At 52.0% G+C, this 20,568-nt stretch overlaps 1 protein-coding gene across 6 annotated transcripts in view; it reads left to right on the top strand.

Annotated features, from left to right (window-relative positions):
• The window catches only part of Ctif (cap binding complex dependent translation initiation factor), a 285,778-nt gene extending 265,703 nt beyond the window's left edge, over positions 1–20,075 (top strand). For all 6 annotated transcript variants that reach the window (XM_004855120.4, XM_004855121.3, XM_004855122.3 and 3 more), the window contains 2 exons: positions 14,703–14,756; positions 16,132–20,075. In XM_004855120.4, coding sequence (XP_004855177.1) covers positions 14,703–14,756; positions 16,132–16,347 — 270 coding nt within the window. In that variant the 3' untranslated portion in view covers positions 16,348–20,075. The remainder of the gene's footprint in view (positions 1–14,702; positions 14,757–16,131) is intronic.
• Positions 20,076–20,568: the final 493 nt, after the last annotated feature.

Below are 20,568 nucleotides of genomic sequence, written 5' to 3'. Positions count from 1 at the left end.
GCTTGTCACTCCTGGGGGAGTTCTACCAGTATCCAGTGGGGAGAAGTCGGGCTTGCTATTGACATCCTTCCGTGTACAGGAAGCCTCCACAACAAACATGGGCACAAGATGTCAATCATACCGAGGCTGGGCAAGTCTGTTCTAGATGATCTCATCTGGCCTCAGAGCTTTTCATACCTCTGTGCTGAAGACTCTCATGCCAAGACCACTCCACTGAGCTCCAGCCTGGAAAAGCCAAGCATGTTCCTCCCTCCAGCCAGCCTCAGTTGTGGCTGAGGGAAGAAATCTAGTTCTTACCCTTGTTTCCTCCTTCCCTGTTCCCCCCGACCTGACCTCCTGTATCCAATCTGTCTTCACTTACAGAGACTGAAGAAAATACAGAGAAATAAGGTTGATTTTTGTAAACGTAGTCTTCCTAGTCACATTTGACATGAAGCGCACACACAGATGATGTAGCTATGCACTCTTAGGGGGGCTCAGGTTATGTGTCTCACCCCCACAGTCATGGCCTCCCTTGGGGCCAGAGACACAGAGGTCAGTGTATGAGTAACTGACCAAAGAACAGGCAACCATAGCTGCCAATGAGTGGGCAGGTACAGGCCCTGGAGCGCATGTTGGTCAAATTCAAGGGCAGCAGCTGACCCAAACTTGAAGGCACAAACTCCACATCTACACTCCAGGCCTAGGTCCATCTTCCTGACACCATTACCTGGCCTGCCCATTGACCCCTCAAACGCCCAGTGTCCTAATGAGACCCACCTCCTACTCCCAAAACCTGCTCCTGGCTGTACCTGACTCCTCCCCACCAACGTCACCCTGCGGCCCCCAGAGGCTGTGGGCAGCTCTGTGGATTTCTTGCATCTGGCCACTACTTTTCTCCCTCTCCAAGACTGTGCTACCCACCAACACCTTTCATCCAAATTACTCCCCCCGCTTCCAGCTAGGCCACTCCTCCTCTCAGCCTTGCCCTGCTTCCCTCTGAGAACACCTGGAATGTGATGGTGTCCTTTCTCCCTGCCTGGAATGTATTCCTTTCTACCTCTTCCTCATCCCACTCTTTCCTTGCTCCATCTGAAAAGGCCTCTTCCCAAGGAAGCTATCCCTGAACCTCCACTCCCCATCGAGTGACAAGAGTTCTGGCTATCACCAGCCAACAGCCGCTTCATCCTTTGCCACACAGAGCCACTCAGTAATAAGAGCTGCCACTCACAGCAGCACTCACAAACTCTTCTGAAGTTTATCTCACCTCTCCTTGCAGCAACCCCCAGAGAGAGGTAATGTCACTATATCCACAATACGGATGAAGAAGCTGAGGCTCAGAGGTGACCCCTGTATTGCACAATACAATGAGTGCATGACTGAGTCAGGGTTAGAATTGAGCAGTCTCCCCTATAGCCTGAGTTCCAACTAATCTCCTTATGCAGAATCTGTCTTCCCTACTGGACTATTGATCCATAAGGTCAGGATCTGAGCCCCTTTGTTGAATGAATGAATGAATGAATGAATGAATGAAAAATTGTTACTACACCTGGAGGAGTTGAGCACAGGACCTCCCATACTCTAAGGTTCTCTGTCACTGAAGGGCTGCATCCCAGGGAATGGAGCCCATTCTGAGTAGCCTTACACATGCTTTCTTTCACCCCAATCTCCAGGTTTTCTGAGAGGGCAAGCTGGGTACAAGAATCAGTGTGAAGGGCATGAAGTGGAAACTAGACTAGGTAGATGTAGATGAGCCCTAGAGCTAAGTAGAACCATGGGTTTGCCCCTGGGGTTGTTAGTAGCAAGCCTTCTGGCCACAGAGGTCTGGGCAGAAGCTCAGGATGACCTTAAGAAAGAGGGGAAAGAGGAGGAGGAGCAGGAGGAGGGTCTTGCAGTTTGTCTCGAGGGATCTGGGAAAGGGAGCCGGGATGGGAGAAAGCATTTATAACAGAGAGAATGATGAGCAAAGGCTGGAGGCAGATGAGGACAAGACATTTCCATAGACCTGTGAACAAATGAGTTTGGCTGGACCCAAGGTCTGGAAGGAGAGGGAGGAGGGTACAAGGCCCAGTGGAAGTGGGCCAGCGAGCAGGAATGCCAGGCTAAGCACTTTATCTCCTTGCACCCGGTCAGTTGAACACAGTAAGAATGCATGGGGAATACAGAATATTGACTCACATGCTCATTCATCCAAAAAGATCATCTCAATTTAGAAAGAGTTGCCCCATTATTAAAATTTACATTCTGCTAAGGGTAAAGCTCTAAAGCCAAACAAACTCGCAGGTGCCAATTAAATGCTCTTATCTCCAAGTCTGTTAGACTTGGCAAAGAGTACTTACCGAATCCCTTCTGACATCCCCAAGCAGCCCCAGGCCCTTTTCTCAGCCTGGGCCTGTCTGCCCCTCTGTTGGGTGGCTGCCACTCTGAACACAATGGTAATTATGCCTTTAGCACAGCCCTATTATTCTCTGAACATTAACAGAGCTTACTTGTCCCAAGCCCAGCTGTCTCTACCCAGTTGTTCTTTGGTTACTGCCTTTCAGGCTAACCCGCCACGGAATCTACTGAGCTCCCTCTCCCGAAGGGCAGACCCTGGGCCCAGCTTCTGCAATATGACTTCAAATGCCACCTCTGGAAGGTGGCACCTCTATCTGGGAACTAGGCCACTGAGGGCATTTATCCCTAAAGACAGCATGTCAGGATTGTCATGTAGGACATGGCTTAAGCTAAGAGTCCTTCAGAATGCCGTGCTTTGTGGCAGGAGAATGGCCCAACACAAATGTCACTTCAACTCCTGAAGGCTCCTGCTGGTCACTCTTGCCTCTCTGGGCACACTTCTTGAGTCCACCCTCTTGAGATTGGCAAGAGGGACAAACTTCCAGGTGTTAACAGGCCTGCCACCAAGAACCTCTTGGAAGCTTCTTCTCAGCTCGGAGAAAAGTGGGTCAACACAGCCCTGCTGTGTTCACCTGTTCTGCGATCTGTGAGTTAGCTGAGGTGGGGCCCCCAGATGAGCGACCTTCTGTGCTGCAGTCCTCAAAGTTACTTCGAAGATGCAGAGGAGTCACCACTGTGTCCACGTCTGCCTCCTCCCATCCTTCTTTCTGATCAAATCTATTTGTCTGGCTTCATGAAAAGAAACATTTTACACCCCACGATATCTCCCATCTCCCCCAGCGACCCACTATGTTCAGGCAGGTGGAAATAAGGGAGGATCCAGGAAGGTGGTGGGCAGATGTGTGATGGGCAGGACTGGGCAGTGTCCTCGATGCCCTGGCACCTGGGTGGCTGGAGGGCAGCTCACAGGAAAGCTCACCTGGGGGAGGAAAGGACAATTTCACAAGCATGGCCAGCCCTGGTGAGCTGCCCATCGGCCCCTGGCACACAGATGGCCAGTTAAGAAATTAGGGAGCCGCTCTGTCTCTCTCCAGCAGGCGCTGCTTCTCACTTGGCACTGCCCTCCTCCCTCAGGCACTGGCTCCAGGGTCAGGCTGGTGGCTGGGCAGACAGCGGAGTACCCCTGCCATAGGCCTGGTGCCCTGGAAGCACCCACTTTCACTCGACTAGTGTTCTCCTGGGGTCCCAGCCTGCTCCCGATGAGGTCAGCCAGCTATCTGCGGCCATCTCGGCGGGAGTGCAGGATGACTCTCAGGGAAGGATTCCAGACTGTTTCCTTGTCGAGTTGAGCTCCAATGCCCTTATCTCCTTTCCTGCCAGGCAAGGACTCCTCACTGCTCACACAAAAGAAAACTCCACCCAAGACGCCCAACCTCCCACCTACTTGAAGGTGGAGGGTTTGCCCCTGGTTTCATCAGTTTCACCTGGCCATCAGTCCGGGGAGCCATAAGGGGGCACTGAACTAATATTTAATGTTATAGATTTGGACCTGTGAAGGGGAGAAGAGGAATGGAGCCATCCTGGTAGCTGCTTTGGAAGCTCCTGGGCTTGGCAATCTAATAAGATGTTTCTCAGAGGAGATGTAACCAAGGGATGGGCCAGAGGTTAGTCACGAGATTCAGGGGCCATCAGAGTGGGCCAGAGAGAAAAGGAGGCTGCTGTGGCATCATGTAGAACAGGGGAACATGAATAAGCCCGGGTATGCAACACAGAGCCTCTCACTTGGGCATCCTGCAGCCTGGGAAGCAGGAGAATGCAGAAATATGGGGATAGCAGTGGGAACATGGGCATACAGAGTGTGGGACAACTGAATCCTCTGAATCATCTGATCACCCAGTTCACAGCGCTCTGTCAGCACTGAAAGTGGACCCCAGCTGCCCAAATTTCCCAGGTTTAGTGTGCTGCAGACTCAAAAGAACAGTCTACCCTGAGACACTCAACCTCACTACTGGTGACGCTTCCTGGAGGCTGGGGCTGGCTGCATTGACCCCTCAAGGTCTTGTTCCAGCCCAGCAGTCACTGAGTCTACAGGCAAGTTGCTATGGGAACTGTAACCTTGAATTTCCTGGCTCTGAGGCTGTGAAAATCACAACCTGAACCTTCCGTTGATGTGGGTTTTTCAATTAATTTCCTGTTTGATTGTTTACTTTAGAGAGCGGAAAGTGCCTTTGCAGGCAGCTAGTTCCCTCTACCAGACACTTGTCCCACTCTCCCTGCTAAAGCCAGCAAGGTCAAGCCCAGGCCTCAGGTGGGGGCCAGCAGCCAGGGGAGGGAACATGACCCAGCTAGGAGCAGCAGGCAGCCCCTGCCTTCCCTTGCCCTTCTCCTGGCGCCCTCCAGGGTCCCCTGCTGGCGGGGTAGATCTACACTGTGAGTCTCAGGCCCGGTGAGGGGAACCTGCCCACTGCCTAGAGCCCCGGGCCTGGCCCCCAGCCAGCTGCAACCTCCTGACTCAGGGAGCTGCTTTGTGCCGAGTCAGACACAAACTGCATTCATTCCTTCTGAGGGTGGCCTGAGGGGTTCATGGTCCAAGGATGCCCCCTGGATGGACACTCCTGTCTGGGCTGCCCCAAAGGAAGCTGTCTCCCCTTCAAGTGCCGCAGCAGAGAGCAGTGGACAGTGTGCTCTGATGCCATGATTCCATCCTGCGCCTGCTCTGTTCACTGGGGGATGGGAGGGCAGGTGGGCAGGAGGTTTGCAGAACAAGGGCCCATATCTCCTACATAATGCCCTCCCTTGCTAGGGACGCTAGGGACGGGCACATGGCAGCCTTCCGAGCCCTCCTCCCCACCTCACTTGCTCAGCCCTTGGAGATAGGCAGGAGCACCCACCCACTTTATGAGAGGGGACTCTGAGGACTGGGAACAGGAAGTAGAATTGGCTAGAAGACTTACTAGTGAGGAGATCTGGGGAAAGGGCAGTGCTTAGAAGGGCTCCCAACCTCTCGGGAGCCCTCCCCTCCTCTAGTGGACCATATATCACGCTGTCTGAACTAGGGCAGTTTTTTGTTTTGTTTTGTTTTAGTTTTTGTTTTTTGGTACCGGAGATCAAACTCAGGACCTTGCACCTCCAAGGCAGGCAGCAGCACCACTGAGCTAAATCCCCAGCCCTGAACTAGGGCAGTTTTGAGAACAGAAGGCTCTATTACTAATCGCTCCAGGGTGGCAGGTGAACGCCGACACCATCCCAGGCAAACCAGATAGCAGTCACCCCACCTCTCTCTTCTAATTACCTGGGGTTCAGTGGGGGCAGTAGGTAAACCACTTTGACTTTGAAGCCAGACTGGTCCTGTGTTCAAATCCCATTTTCCAATTTACCCATGTGCTCTTTGGGGAGTCATTTTGCTCAGATTGTCCCCTTCTATTGCTTCAGCGTGAAGAGAGTTATGTGGGTATCTAACTCCGATAGTCTGGTGTAAGGGCCAAGTAGATTTTAAAATGTACACAAAGTACCTACAGCAAGATCCAAAAGATGTCAGCCAAGTGACAAACAAGGAGCCTGAAGGTGGCATGCGGCTCTCAGCAGGCCCCTGTGGAAGGGAAGACCTCAGAGCTGCCTTGGGCATTTCCTGTCCACCCTGGAGGAGGGATACATGGATGTTGGGGCCATGAGTGCAGAGAAGACAGGCAGAGCTTTTAAAGGGATGGGAAGGCACTAAAGGAGAAACTGGGAGGTGCTGGCTGCAGACACAGCTGACTTCCCTAGTGTTTCACACCTGACCCAAGGGCCTGGGAATTAACAACTGTAGGCACAGCGAACAAAGCTCCCTCCTGCCCAGGCCACTGGCGCGGGCTTGGCCCCAAGAGGAGCCACTAGAGCTGTGGCCCCTTATCCTCTGGCTCCAGTGTCTACGGGATTCTGTGTCTACTCTGAGCCCCAGATAACATTTCCATCCCCTGGGGCCAGCTGTGGGATGAAGAATTCCCCCATGTGACATTTACTGCCGCCACTTTGTACTGGATGGTTTGCAAGCTCAGCAGGATGGAGACTAATTATTCCCTCTGGGGCGCCTGGTCTGAAGTTAGGGTGCCTGCTGGCCTGGTTGCCTTAGTTAGGAGGGCTGGCAGCCAGACCACAGAGCACAAGCTAGGACTGAAGTCCAGGTCTCAGCCAGGCATTTCCTTGACATCTGACCCTAGCCTCCATTCCAGGACTCCTTGTTAGGCTAGGGGGAAAGTGACATTTGGGACCAGTTCCCCTCTCCAGAGGGTATCTGCAATCAGGCAGGCACAGAGTGATGACAATTAAAAAAAAAAAAAAAAAACATGGAACATACTAACTTCAAAGCTTTACTTGCAGGTGAATTTACACAAGTGTTTACGCAAGTGTTGTATCGACAGATTCCCCAGCCCTTTCCTTCCACCTCACAGGGGCGCTATCCCTTCTCTTATTTCAGGCAGATCCATGCACCTGACGCTCCCTATCCTGGCTTTCCCCTTCCAATCCATCTGTAGCCTTATACAGTCTCCAGGCTCTCCTGCCTCAACAAGTATTGCCACTGACCCTGTGCCACTTTCTTTCTCTTGGCATTCTATTCTTCCTCTCTTCCATAAGCAAGTTCAAAAAACAGAACAGCAAGAGGAGGTGAAAGGAAGGGGAGAGAGAGACTCAAAGGAAAAGAAAGCAAGCGTGTACTCTTTTGGTCTGCACCTCGACCTCCCTCCCACTCTCCATGCCTCAGACTCGGGTTTCTACCTGCTCCTATCATGCACTAAAGTCATCATGACAAAGTTAGTCTTCCCACTTCCAATCCAGGGGACCTCTGGTCATTATTCATCTTACTTGACCTCTCTAAGCATTTGACACTATTGACCTTGCACTTCTTTGGAACTCTCTTGGCTTCCATGACGCCACTTCTTCCCATGCCGCTTAGCCCTTTGTCCTTATCTTCCTCCTCTGTGGATTCCTCCTCCTCCTCCTCCCTCACCCCGTAGACATTGCTGTTTCCAGGATTGGAGCCCTCTCCTCTTCTCATTCCGTGTGTTCTTCAGGTCACCTCACACCTATGACAGCCCCTGAGCACCAAGGCCCTAGATGGCCACACTTTCACTGGTCATCTGATGATCCCCCTGATCATCTGAGGAACATGGACTCAGTATTTCTGAGTCCTACACTCATTTTCTTCCTTCTTGCCTTTCTAGTACTGTGGGTGGCATTGCTGTCTGCCTAGTTGACCAAGTCCTAAGCGTGGAGGTGGCCTTGCTTCTACACTGCCCTTTTTGTCACCCTCATATCTGCTTCTTACCAAATTCTGCCTCTTAATCCCCCTCCTTCCCTTGTGTCTCCCTTAATTCAAGCCACCATAATTTCATACCACAGCTTCCTCACTGGCCTCTAGTCACAACACCATCCTCCTAGGTCCAGTTTCTCTTCACTCTCTGCGAGAAAGGTTCTTTCCAAACTGCAAATAATATCCTGCTACTCTCCCATTTGAAATCTTTTAGTGACTCTTGGGATAAAATTCAAATTCAGTAGCATGACATCTAGAGTTCTTTAGGATGCCTTCTTTATCACCATATTCTGCTCCTCCCCTTGCCAGGCACCATGTATTTTAGGCCTCTTGCAGTATTTGTGTACTGGTGCATTCTGCTTGCTGACATTTTTAACTTGTGCACATTCTTCTCATCCATATGCCTGGAGTGTTCTCCACCATTACCCTTCCATCCCATACTGCAACCCTATATGCCTAGTAAAACTCTCTTGATTGCCCCCTACTAGACTGTGAATTATAAGTCATACTCTTCTTGGTGCCCCTGTATTTACACCATGTTTAGCACATAGTACGTGTTCCATAAATGTTGAAAGAATGTGTGGGTGGATAGGTGTGTGGATGGATGGATGGATGGATGGATGGATGGATGGAGGATAGATGTGTAGATTGATGGTTAATGGTCACCAACACAAAGAACAGGTAAAACCAAGCCAGGCAAGTGGTGCGCTCATGCAATCCCAGCGCTTGGGGTGCTGAGGCAGGAGGATCACAAGTATGAGTTCTGACTGGGCAACTTAGTAAGATCCTGACTCAGAATTTTTAAATAAATAAATAAGTAGGGTTGAGGATGTAGCACAGTGCAAAGTCTCTAGGTTCAATCCCCAGTACCACCAAAAAAAAGGGGGGGAAGGGAATAGATGGGAACAATTTAATTTTGTGAAGACCCAGGCTGACGATTGTCACCACTCAACAGAATGAAGAATTATGAGCTCCAACCGGCAAAAATAAGAATCAGCAAATCTGAGAGAAATTAAGAATATTTCTTAAGGAAGAGTATGCTGACCTAGGACTCTTGAGCTTCTGCTAGCCCTGCTCAGACTCACTGTCTATCTGTCTTGTACAAGCCACTTAACTACTGAGCCTTAGTTTCTCCATCTATTAAGTAGAGATAATAAGGCCTGTGGTCTTTGCCTGTCTCCACAAGAGTGGCATGAGGGTAAATGGGATGGTGTACATAGTGTGTAGAGATCTGCAGGGAAGATATATGTTTATAAAGATATAAATGTAATAACAGTAATAACACCTTGCATTTGAATCAAGCCTTGCATTTTTCAAAGCTTTTTCACATGTATTATCTCAGTTGACTCTCAAAACAGTTCTAGGCAGGATTTATCCCCAATCTCAGGTGAGGACCAGAAGTGCAGTGTGATTAAGGGGCCTGTCTGGGGTTACTCTTACTGAGCCTCAAGTCTTCTGACTCCACGCCTGCTGCATATATTTGATGATAGCCTTTCCTGGGTAGATTATCTACTTTCCTGCCTTCCTGAACAGAGACCCGCATGTAATTGACCCTCTTCTTGATGACTCAGTCATTATTATGAGCATCAGTTCCTGTGCTACCCTCTAGACTTGGCTATAGATGCAGGTCCAGGGCCAGCAGTGGTGCAGGGTGCATGGGCCCTGGCTGTCCCTAAGGACACTCCTGAGATGCAGGTGGCCACGCGTGGGCCTCATCCCAGCCACCACTCTGGGCCCTGTGCCATGCACTGGGGCTGTCTCTTCTGGTTCTGCTTATTCTTCTTCCTTTCTCTTTTCTCTCCACTGTCAATGCACCCAACACTGTGTCTTCCTCCCCTTCCCACTCTCTGCTCCTTTTTCCTCTCTCCTCTGACCTGTGACTTCTTCCACATTTTCGGCTTGTCCTGCCAAGCCCTGGCCCCAGCCAGCCAATCAGAGTGCTCTGGTGGGCCTTGTTCTCCAGCAAAGCAGCCAATCACAGGTGGTCTGTAAACCTCCCTCTCCTGGTCCTTCGATGCTGTTCTCCAGACTATCCCTCCCAACCCACTTCAAAGGAAGCGGGCTGCTGGAGCAAACAGGTCCTGAGCTGAGCTTTTGCAATAGGTGCATTGAACAGCCTGGGTCTGTTCTACCAAAGCTGCGGAATGTGTTGTGTGGGGACGTGGGTGGTCAGAAAGGGCTGGCCAGCAGGCCTTTGGGTTGACACCCTTCACCAGAAAGGCAAGCACTTGTGATCTCCAGCACTCACCCCCGCCTGCGCAGCACGGCAGCCCCAAGGGTCCTTCCATCAGCACCCTCTTGCCTCCTGCCGGGTGGCATCCCAACAGCCAGCCTGGTTCCATCCTGGGCATGCCTTGGGCAGCACGCCCGCGCCCCATGGCCCTTCCCCGGGGACTCCTGGATGCTCTTTCTCCCTGGTTGCTGTTCAGCCCAGCACCTTGGCTTCTCCCCAGGGAGGATATGATGGGTGTGCCCACAACAAGTCTCCAGCAGAGACAATAGGACAGGAATGTATTCGCTTCCGAACAAACACTGTGTGGGCTCGCACAATTGCCTTGGATTCTCGTCCAAGAAACACATCTCGCTATGTGAGGGCGAGGGTGGCTTGCGTGCCCCAGCCCGCCTACATCCCTGTCTGTACCAGAGACTGCGATCAGGCTCACCTCTCCCCCCACCCCAGCCCTTCAGCCCAAAGGGTGGGCAGGCTTGGTCCTACAACGGTGTCACGGGAGAGGGACAATCCTGCCCTCCCAAAAGGTACCTACTCTGGCCACTGTCTTTTAACCATTTTTTTAAATTATGGGAAAATACACAGAAAATAAAATGTATCCTTTGAGCAGTTTTTAGGTGTACACTTCTGTGACGTTACATCCACTCACATTGGTGTACGGCCATCCCCACCATCCATCTCCAGAATGTCTTCAACTTCTCCAGTCCAAGCACTAACTCCTCATCCCTCACCTCTGCCCCTGCTAACCACCATCTGCTTTCTGTCTATGAATGTGACTTCGTATTCTAAGTTCCTTGTCAAACTAAAATCATACAGTAGTTGCCTTTTTGTGCCTATCTTCTTGAAGGTTCATTCATGTGGTAGCCTATGTCAGAACTGCCTTCCTTTTTAAGGCTGTGTAATGTTTCATTATACACATTGTACACGTGGACCAATTGTTTATCCATGCACCCATTGGAGGACACTTGGGTTACTCCACCTCTTGGTTACTGTCAATCATGCAGCTATGAGCGTAAGTACACAAACACTATCCATTCAAGTAGCCACTGCTTTTTGATATTCTTCTTTGAGTTAGACAATGCAGTTGTCTCCTGAAGATCCTGAATAGTGCATTCATAAATGAGATAGCTACTTGGCCTCCTCAACATAGCAGCAGGGATCACTTACCCAAAAACTTCACTTACCCAAAAACTATCTGTCCCATAGGAAAACAGCCCTGAAGATGTGAGATACAGAACAGGAATTGGGGTCCAGGGTGGAAGAATGGAAATGTTCTGCACTTGGGATGATGAGGGCAGGTCAAGTGGGGAGTCCTGAAAAGCCTCAGACTGAGGAACCCTGGCACCGAGTGGGGTTAGGGCAGGGAGCCCCTGTGGAGGTATGTTGGGCTTGGGGGTGGGCAGTCTCCTGTTACACACAAAGAACAGCAGGCCTGGGGCCAGTGAAGTTCCCTCAGGGGTCAGAGGTGGAGGCTGAAGGTGCCACCCTCCCCTGTCCCTCCAGCTGCAAGGGCCTGAGAGTCACTCACAAATCTGGCATAGAAAGGCTAAGTCTGCATTTGTAGAGAGGACAGGATACAGTCTGTGGCCACCAATCCCTTCACATACTCTCTGCATTCCAGCAACTGTGAAGGAAAAGGGAAATGCAAAGCTCTCAGCCCTCCATGGCTTCCTTGAGAAAGCCCAGCAAGCCATGTGCAGGGGGCTGGCCACACAATGTGATTTTTGGCTGCCCACAGAGTTTCCCAAACAACCAAGCAAGAGATAAGGTTGGAGGGGAGAACCCGCCCACAGCCCTGCTAGAGAGTCCTAGTCAGTCTGTCCCCTGCCTTGGCGCTCAGGGACCCTGGGCCCTGCCAAGGAGGAAGCAGAGCTGTGGAGAGTGTGGGCCTGCAGAGGGCACATGATCCAGACACACAGAGCGAGGAAGACAAGGGGAAAGAGAGGAAGAGTACAGACCTGCAGAGGAGCCCTGGTCCCATGGCACAGGGGCACTAAGGGCAGGAGGGGCCCTTGGGCGATAGCCAGAAAAAGGAAGGGACCCTGGTTCATGAGGTACCATGCTCTGTTGACAACACCAGGAGGCTTTGCAAGGTTCTCCCTGCAGTGTCAACCAGGTCTGAAGGGCCACGGTCCCTGGGGACAGACAACCACATTTTGCAGCAGCAATTCCTTGTCTTGGGTCTTTGAAGAATTTCTCATTTTGTTATCTCAATTGTCCCTAAATCTCAGAATTTGGCAGCCCCTGAGAGAGTCACTAGGGGTCCTACAAAGCTGGACAAAGGACAGAACAGGGCCCAGGAGCATCCGATCTGCCATGAGAAACTTGGATTGGGCAGCCACTGTGTGTACCAGGCAGCACCCAGGTGCATCCTGAGCCCACCCCTCCACCTTCCACCAGCTCTCCCTTTTCTTCCTGACCCAGATGCCACCACCCACTCTGTCTCAGGAGTTCCTCCCTGAGATGAAAAGCTTCCCCCTTTCTTGTGATTTCCACTAGCAACTTTTATTTTAAGGATTTTCTCCTGCTAAGCACCAGGGGAAACATCTGAGAGAAGTTTATCATGGCAGGGAGTTCCAGAAGATTGCACAGGGCTCTCCTTGCACACATCCCCATCTTCCCTGTAGACCAAGCGGCATCCAGTCCAACTTTCCCTCCGACTCCATGTCATACAATCACAGGTCCCTTGAATCCTTGGGACCTGCCCCAGAGTGTACTGGGTTGGATGCTGGCCCAGGTGGCATGGGGAAGTCTGCTGCAAGATGAGCCCTTCCCCAACTATTTCCACAACCTGCCTTCTGGTCCCCTCTCTGGCCTCCTGAGTCCTCCAGGTGAGAGAGACTCTTCCCTATGCAGCCCACAGGCACTGGCTTGGTAGAAAGCCCCCCTTGGCACTCCTTAAGGATCTGCAGTCTTGGAACAAGAAAACTCCAAAAGCACACACGTGTACAGGAGGGTACAGCTGTGTGCTACAGCTTAGTTCATCGTGCAGACATGTCAGGTGGACCTGCAAAGTACTTTCTATCTTTTGTTCTAACGACAGTACCTGTGTCGTGTGGCATGTATGTGGGTACATGGGCAGGAGTAATTTCTAGAAGTAACATTGCTGGGTCAGAGGGTGTGTCCCCTTGCTGTGTTAATAATTACCACCAAGTTGCCATCTGTAGAGTTGCCCCTCACCCTCTCCAGTACTGGGGATTGAATCCAGGGCCTTCTCACTGAACTACATCCTTAGCCCCTTTTTTGTATTTTTAATTTTAAGACAAAGTCTGGCTAAGTTGCTAAGTTGCGCAAGCTGGGCCTGAACTTGCAATCCTCCTGCCTCAGCCTCCCAGAGTGCTGGGATTATAGGTCTGCGCTACCACACCCATCTGGGTTGTACCACTTTACCACCTTCTATCTCCACATGCACATATGTTTGCAGAAGCATTGATTATAATTTTGTTCCATGTCTCCTCTGGCAAGAGGTGTGGGGCGGGGGCACCTACACTTCCTTCCCTATCATCTTTCCAAGGCTGTGAGCACCACAGTGCCTCGCAGACCCACTGCCTCTTGGCGTGGGCCTTTTCTTTCCCACTTACAGCTCTGCCAACTGGGCCAAGTTATCTCCCTGCCTCCCAAATATGTTAGCCAATATTCTCCAGGGGCTTTCTAGGTACCAGGTGCTGTACCCAATCCCAAGGATAGCAGTCCACAAGATGGAGGCCCCGCCCTCAAGAAGTTTCCCTTCTTCTGGAGGGAGGCAGACAACAGGCAAACAGGTAGGCAGTGTGTCAGGGGTGAACGAGGGTATCAGTCCCACACAGACAGCTCAGGGCAGGCCGCTCTGATGAGGTATCCTCAGCCAAAGCTCTGCACAGAGTAAGGTGAGGTCGGTAGCTACGGACTGGCTGAGAATTCCTGGGGACAAGAATGCAGAATCCCTGAGTGGCAAATTTGATACATGCTGCACCGAGGAAGAACTCTGCATACATTGAGTAAAGCTAATCACTGAAGACCACACATTGTCTGATTCCATTGACAGAACATGTTCAACATAGGCAAATCCACAGAGACGGGAAGGAGACTGGGTGTTGCCAGGGGCCAGAGTGAACCAGGAATGGGGAACAGCTACTAGCGGGTTTCTTTTAGAGGAGATGAAAATGTTCTGAAATTCAGAGATGGTAATGTTTGCCTAACTCTAGATATCCTAAAACCCACTGGATTATACACTTTAAAATGGTGAATTTTATGTTATGATACCTGAGTTTTATGAATTATATCTCAATTTAGAAAGAAATAGAATGTGCCAGGCAGGTAGAGGGAACTCTGCTTGGGAGTGTGGGCGGGCCAAGTGCTAAGCAGCCTGGCCGTGGCCCTGGTTAGGAAGGACACTGGTCTCTGGGTAAATCCACGCTGCCTTGGTTTTGAAAGATTGAAGCACTGGGTCATGGGAGAAGAATGCTTGCTTTTACTGGACATCCTCCCATGGCCGAGACCAGGGCTGCTGGCTCAGTGGCTAAACTCCTTCACACACAGGGTCACCAAGTGGACATCCTTAAACTCATTGCATTCAGCACACTTGCCACCACCTTCAGACTCCCCACAGCCCTTCTCTGTGCGGGCCTCTACTCATATCGTCCTGACCCACCCAAGACTCAATACTGTATGGTCACAGTGTCCTCCAGCTGCCCAAAGCCAGCAGAAAAGTCACCGCTTCCGAGTGCACTTTCCATTCTGCCTTCTGACCTTCATGAGCTCTCGCTCCAGCCTGTCCCTCAGCCTGTTGTCACAGGACAAACATCAGGACTGGTTCTAGAGTGACCAGAGCAGGGAAAGACAGCCCGGCCACCCTAATTGATTTCCTCTCTGCCATTTTCTTCACAGCTTCTGCAGTCTCAGGATGTGAAGGAAGATGCTGTCCTTTGCTGCTCTATGGAGGTAAGCAGGGAGCTCGGGTATGCCAACCTCAGACCCATGCATCCCTCACACCTCACAGTTGGAGGAGCATCCACAGACCCAGGGGAAATGTTTGTTGAGTGAGGCTGGTGAGAGGTGACTTCTTGAGTGGTCATGGATTGCTGCACCCAGAGCCACCCACCCTAAACCAGATAAGTGCTGATGATGAGCACCAACATGGAAAGTGCTACCTCCATTCCCAAGGTGTAGCCACTGTTCACTGACATTCCTCCTCCAGGAGCTTCCTTTAGAGCCTGGTTCTGGCCGGTCCCTGGAACATATCTTTGCCCTCTGCAAACAGCTCAGAATAGCTCAGAGTGGAGCACAGGGAAGAGGGGGCAACCAGCATGGGGCCCCAGCCTGGCAACACTAATGAGCATGCCATGTAGGTGGCTCTGCCCAGGATGCAAAGGAAGAGCTCAGAGAATAGAAATGTCAGGAGCCTGGATGGCAGCCTTGGGTCTGTGAGATGGCCACTTATTTCATTTGTTGGACTCCAGTGGTACAACATGGTGCTTGAGGAAATGAGGGCTAGAGGAGAAGGCATAGCCCCTACCCTCAGACAGCTGCAAGGCTGGCTAGGGGCAGGTCCCACATGCACACTGGCTGGTCCCACGCACATCCTTGTGAAGTCAGAGGAGAGAGGTCAAGGTGGGCGCAGGAGGTCGAGGAAGGCTTTGTGAAGAAGGCAGATTTGAAGTCAGGGTCGGGGGGGACACAGCTAGAGGTAAGACAAGAGGGACCAAGGGACTGCTGGCGGCCAGTTGTTCACTGGTCCAGGAAAATTGGAGCTTCTTCCTCTAAGGGGTTTTTCAAGATTATGAGGTCTCTCAAGATCATCCAGCTGGCCTTCTGCCCCAGTTTATACTTCCCTCTTCTCCTTGTTGTAAGCCTGGGCAGAGGTTGGTTTGGGGGCTGGAGAGAAAGGGAGAGAGAAATAGACCTCATTCTGCTCTCAGGTTCCAACCCATACAGGTAATACTGACTAAGCTCATTTCCAGAGAGACCCCCAGCAAGGGGAAATTAACACAGAGCCACCTGATCACCCAAGGGAACGGGTCACCTTGAGGATGTGAATGTATTCAGGGAAGGCTCCCTGTAGGAGGGGAGGTTCTTGGGTGAAAGGGACAAAGGGTATTTTCCTCATGAGGCCTCTTTGGGGCCTAGGCAGTGGGCAATATTCTGACTCCTTTCATTCCTGCTGGTAGATGTTTATTCAATGTGGGACTGCACAGCATGTTGCAAGCACAATACAGCTGTTTCTTGTCCCTGCCCCCAGCCCACCTAATGAAAGTGGTCAGGTAGCATTGTGACCCCCAAGTTATGTCCTAATTAGAGCCCACTTCTCTGCCTGCAGCTACAGAGCACAGGGCGACTGCTGGAAGAGCAGCTGCCCGAGATGATGACAGAGCTTCTAGCCAGTGCTCGAGATAAGATGCTGTGCCCCACAGAGTCCATGCTGACCCGGTCTCTGCTCCTGGAGGTCATCGAGCTCCATGCCAACAGCTGGAACCCACTGACACCCCCCATCACACAGTACTACAACAGAACCATCCAGAAACTGACAGCCTGACAGCCAGGGGGCCTGGCGGGCGGCCCATGGGCAGCTGAGGCCCTGGTGCACAGGGCCAGATGGACAGGCGGGAGGACAGGGGTGGCCCTGGTGGGAGAAAGAAATGGGGAGGAAGGCAAGCAGAGTCGGTGGCCAGTCTGGAGCCAGCCAGGAAAGTGATCAAATCCCTCAGAAGAGCCCCCCTAGGCATAAACACCCCCACCTGAGCCTGAGCATGCGGCAGCTCCTACCAACAAGGGAAGCATGTTTCTTTTCCATGGTGGCCCTGGCCCTAGACCTCCCTCACTCCCACCCCTCTCCACCCCCTGCCATCCAACTCCTCCACCTCAAGCAGAGATCTCATCTCTGCTGCTCCTCAGAGGCCCCTGCCCCCCTGCAGCCCTGAACACCAGCCTCCCACACCGGGGCACTGCTTGGGTCAGAAAAGACCTCAGAAGGCTGAAAAAGTGGGTCGAGACGGGCTCCCATTGTTTCCTTCGTGCTGTCAGCCGCAGTCGCCAACTGGCAGCAGGCGACATGTAGCAGATGTCCGGGAGGACAAAGGCAGGCACGGTCCCCACCAGCCGCCAGTAATTGACGGCCTTTGTCAGCCACAGTGGAGCTAGGGAGAGGCGCTTTGCTCTGCTCTTCACACCCCACCCTCCCAAGCTCAGTTCCTCCAGCCTTGCCCCCCCACACCCCGCCCAGGCCTAGGAGGCTGGCAGCTGGGAGGGGAGCTGGAGCTTGCAGCTCAGTTTGCACCCTTTTCTTTTGTTGTGTTTTATTTTTCAAAAGTCGGTTGCTTTGAAGTCTCTTCTCTCAATGAAAATACCCTCAATGTGATCACATAGTCAGCCCTGCAAGGACGCCCTGATTAATGGAAGATCAAACCCGGCCTCCTCTGGAAAGATTCTAGCCATAGACAGCTTGCCAGTAGCCAATTAGGGTAATTGGAAACTTCTGCCCCCGCGGGGGTCCCCTGCTGGAATTCTGTGTTCCTCCCCCCTGGCCTGCAGCGACTCTGCTCTCCAGTTTCTGTCTCTCAAAGGATCTGGTACTTCGGCTGCTGGACTGTATTAGACCTGGTCCTGGCCATGGGGGTCTTGTGGCAAACAGGGCCCAGAACAAGTTTGGTAAACTAAAACCAAAGTGAAAGTCTTGTCCCAAGCTCCTAGTGGGGAGAAGGATTCGGTGGGAGCTGCCTGGCTCCCCGGGATTTGTCTAAGTTATTGGGCTGTGTCATTGCCTGAGCCTTATCCTAGACAGGATCCAGAAGCCTGCCCCTTCCAGCTATTGGGAAAGGGAGAAATCATTGAGTCATAAGAAAGACAGTCAGGTGGGCCCCCTGATGGAGCTTTCCAGGCTGGAAACAAGGCTGGGGATTCTTGGAAGGCCCTGTCTTGGGGAGCAGCCTCTTCTATGAGGGCTAGAGAGGAAGGTGGGGTCAAGCTCTGGGATGCTAGCATCAGGATCATGACCAGTGTCCACACAGTCCATGTCTGAAGTGTGGAGCCCATGCTTTGATGAGCCCCCATGAAATGCCATCAGAACCCAGCAGCTTCCTGATTTGCTCCTTTATTGAGGTTGGTCATACCCTAGGTCACATTGGAAACCTTTTATGGCCTCCTGATCCAAATCAGACTGGCTGGGAGGTAAAGGGTGGGTAAGGTTTCTGCTGATTGTTTCTGGGTCTAGGAAGAAGTTCTCCATTCAAGCCTGATTTGCCCCCACTGAAACTGGCCTTCTAGTGCTAGGATGGGGGCCTGTGCCAGTCCCCCCCAAAAAGCCTACTTGGGATGAGGTATGGGGCCACAGTTTCCCTTTAAATAGGTCAGTGGCCTCTGCCAAGAAGCCCACACTGGCCCCTGGCTCCTGCCTTCCTCCCCTGCTCCTCCTTCCCAGGCTTTCTCAAGATGCTCCTTAGCTACTCGCCTGCACCAGCCCTTAGCCCCAGCCTGGAGCCCAGGGACACCAGAAACCCCACAGGAGGCCTTGAAGGAAGAGTGGGGCTGATATCAGGATGCTCAGAGAGGGCACTAGGGAAATCATGCTCTCATGGAGTCAGGCAGCCCTGGCCAGGCAGCTGCTCCCGTCAGCCTCAGAGGGCCACACCTATGCTTATAAGGGCCCCCTTCCTTCAGGGGTGTGTGTGTGTGTGTGTGTGTGTGTGTGTGTGTAAGCATTTTGTGTGCATCAGCAAAGAACAAAGCAGGGTTCCCAGAAGACAGAGGTCTGAAAGTTGGGTCTCCTAGACCTCTTGGGCTCGCAGGCAAGCTCCATGAAGGGGACTCTCAAAGGTTGTGTGGAGGGGCTAGTGTCTTGTGTGGAGGGGCTAGTGTCCCGTGTGGAAGCAAGAGGCAATTGACACTGTGGGCACTGAGGGTCAGATGTGCCTCCCTCCTGATGGCCTGTTTGTTGGGGGTCTTGCCTCAGGGCCAGCCCCTGTTTGGCCATAAAGACTAGTGTGAAGACATGAGATATAAATATGTATTATATATAAATATATTTTTAATTATGTGTTGTGTCACGGTGGCTCCAGACGTACAGTTTGCCTAATTTGTTCCATTGCTTGAAAGCACTTCCTGGCCCATCTGAATAACACTTTTGGCTGTTTTTCTAAATGCAGGTTGCTGCTACTTTTTCAGACAAGGAAGGAAAACATTTTTTTTTTTTTTTTTTAAAGAAACACAGCAAAGCCTAAAATTTAAGAGTCTAGGGCAACTTCCCATGGGAGACATCTCAGACAGGAACCAGGGGGCAGAAGTAGGCGCCCCGAAGACCCCTGCCCCTTCCCTGTGCCAGAGCCCCCTCTGCTGCAAAAGAAAGACCAGCTGGATGTTGTGTCCCACTTGGTGGCAGGCCTTGGAGCATGGAAGAGGCAGCCTGCAGGCATCTCACGTCGGTCCTCGGCCCCTTCCTGTCAGGATGAGTTAGTTTTCCTCTCCAGCAGCCCCCTTGCCATAGTCCTGCTCCCCACGGCCTGGTGGCTTTGCCTGAGCTCTGGTGCCCCAGTCCCAGAAGGGCTCCCAGGCTCCCCCGGATGAGGTTGGGAGCTCCATCGTCCTCCATGGGGACCGTGCACCCCAGAACCCAGCTTTGTCTGTTTGTCTTTCCTTAACCAGTCTGTAAACCTTTATAGTTTGGGGAGCGTCCTGTCCATCTGTGTAAATGTAAATGTTGACCTAGTCGGTATTTATTCTAATTTTTATGTTATTTTATTTTCTCTGAGGGGGTGGGATTGGGATTGTGGGAACTGTACCACTGGTCACAGCCTGGGCAGCTTCAGAGGCTGGGCCCCAGATGGCTGCTAAGAGGAGAAGCCCCTCTGGGGCCACACCAGACAGCCACCTCCGGGAAGCCCAGTCCCAGGCCATTATCTGGCATCAGAGGCTGGCCAGTATTCCTTGTCTCACAGTAGCTTGGACCTGCTGTGGCATGGTGTCCCTCAGCTGTCCAGGCAGTCACTCAGTTGGGAAACCTCTGGCTAGGCCCTGAGGATGTGGGTCAGGGAAAAGATGACTCCCCTCTGCTCAGGATGCTTGCATGGAAGGGCTGGCCACCTTGCCCGAGCCAGCTGGGAGCTGGACGGCAGGACCTACCTCCCTGGAGCAGGGGTCTGGGGCTTCCCACCAAAGCTGCAACAGAATCCTGCTCACGCCGACACCTTCCCTCCATTGGTATGTCCTGCTTTCCAGCTGAACCCAAACTACAAGTGGATTTAAAAAATAAACAATACCAAAAACCAAAAATGCCCTGAATCTGTGTCTTTTGTGTGTTCAACAAAGAAACCCTTTCCCAAAGGCTTTTGTGCCCCACTCAGCTGGTGTTGGTGGGGGCCTCTGAGGAGCCCTTTCTGGGCAGTGAGCTAATGAAAAGAGTCTCTCCACTGTGTGGCCGCCATGGGGAGCAAAGGCAGGCTCTGGGGCCGGGCGACAGTTGTGAAATGGTGCAGGAAGAGCTGGGCACTATGGCCTGTCCAAGGGGCTAGAATTTCTCAGAGAAAAAGGCTTTCATAGTACAGCTTTGGTCTGCTGCATATTTAACCCACCGCTGCTGCCACCTACCCTTACCCAGGAAATGTCCCTGTGCCAAATGAGTAATGACTCATTTGAAGAAATGCTGAGACTTGGGCCTAGCAGCTTCCAAAGGTCGACAGCAAGAGGCTGTCCAGTCCCAGATAATCAAATGGGCCTTTCATCAAAGGATCCCAAAAGGGCTCAGTAATTTGTTTTCCTGTGATGA

This window comes from Heterocephalus glaber, unplaced genomic scaffold (genome assembly GCF_053883595.1).
Source record: "Heterocephalus glaber isolate CG9 unplaced genomic scaffold, H.glaber_assembly_v1.0 deba00000331, whole genome shotgun sequence".
NCBI classification, from domain to species: Eukaryota; Metazoa; Chordata; class Mammalia; order Rodentia; family Bathyergidae; genus Heterocephalus; species Heterocephalus glaber.
Note: the sequence above shows the minus strand (reverse complement) of the source record. Positions and strands in the feature narration are given on the sequence as shown.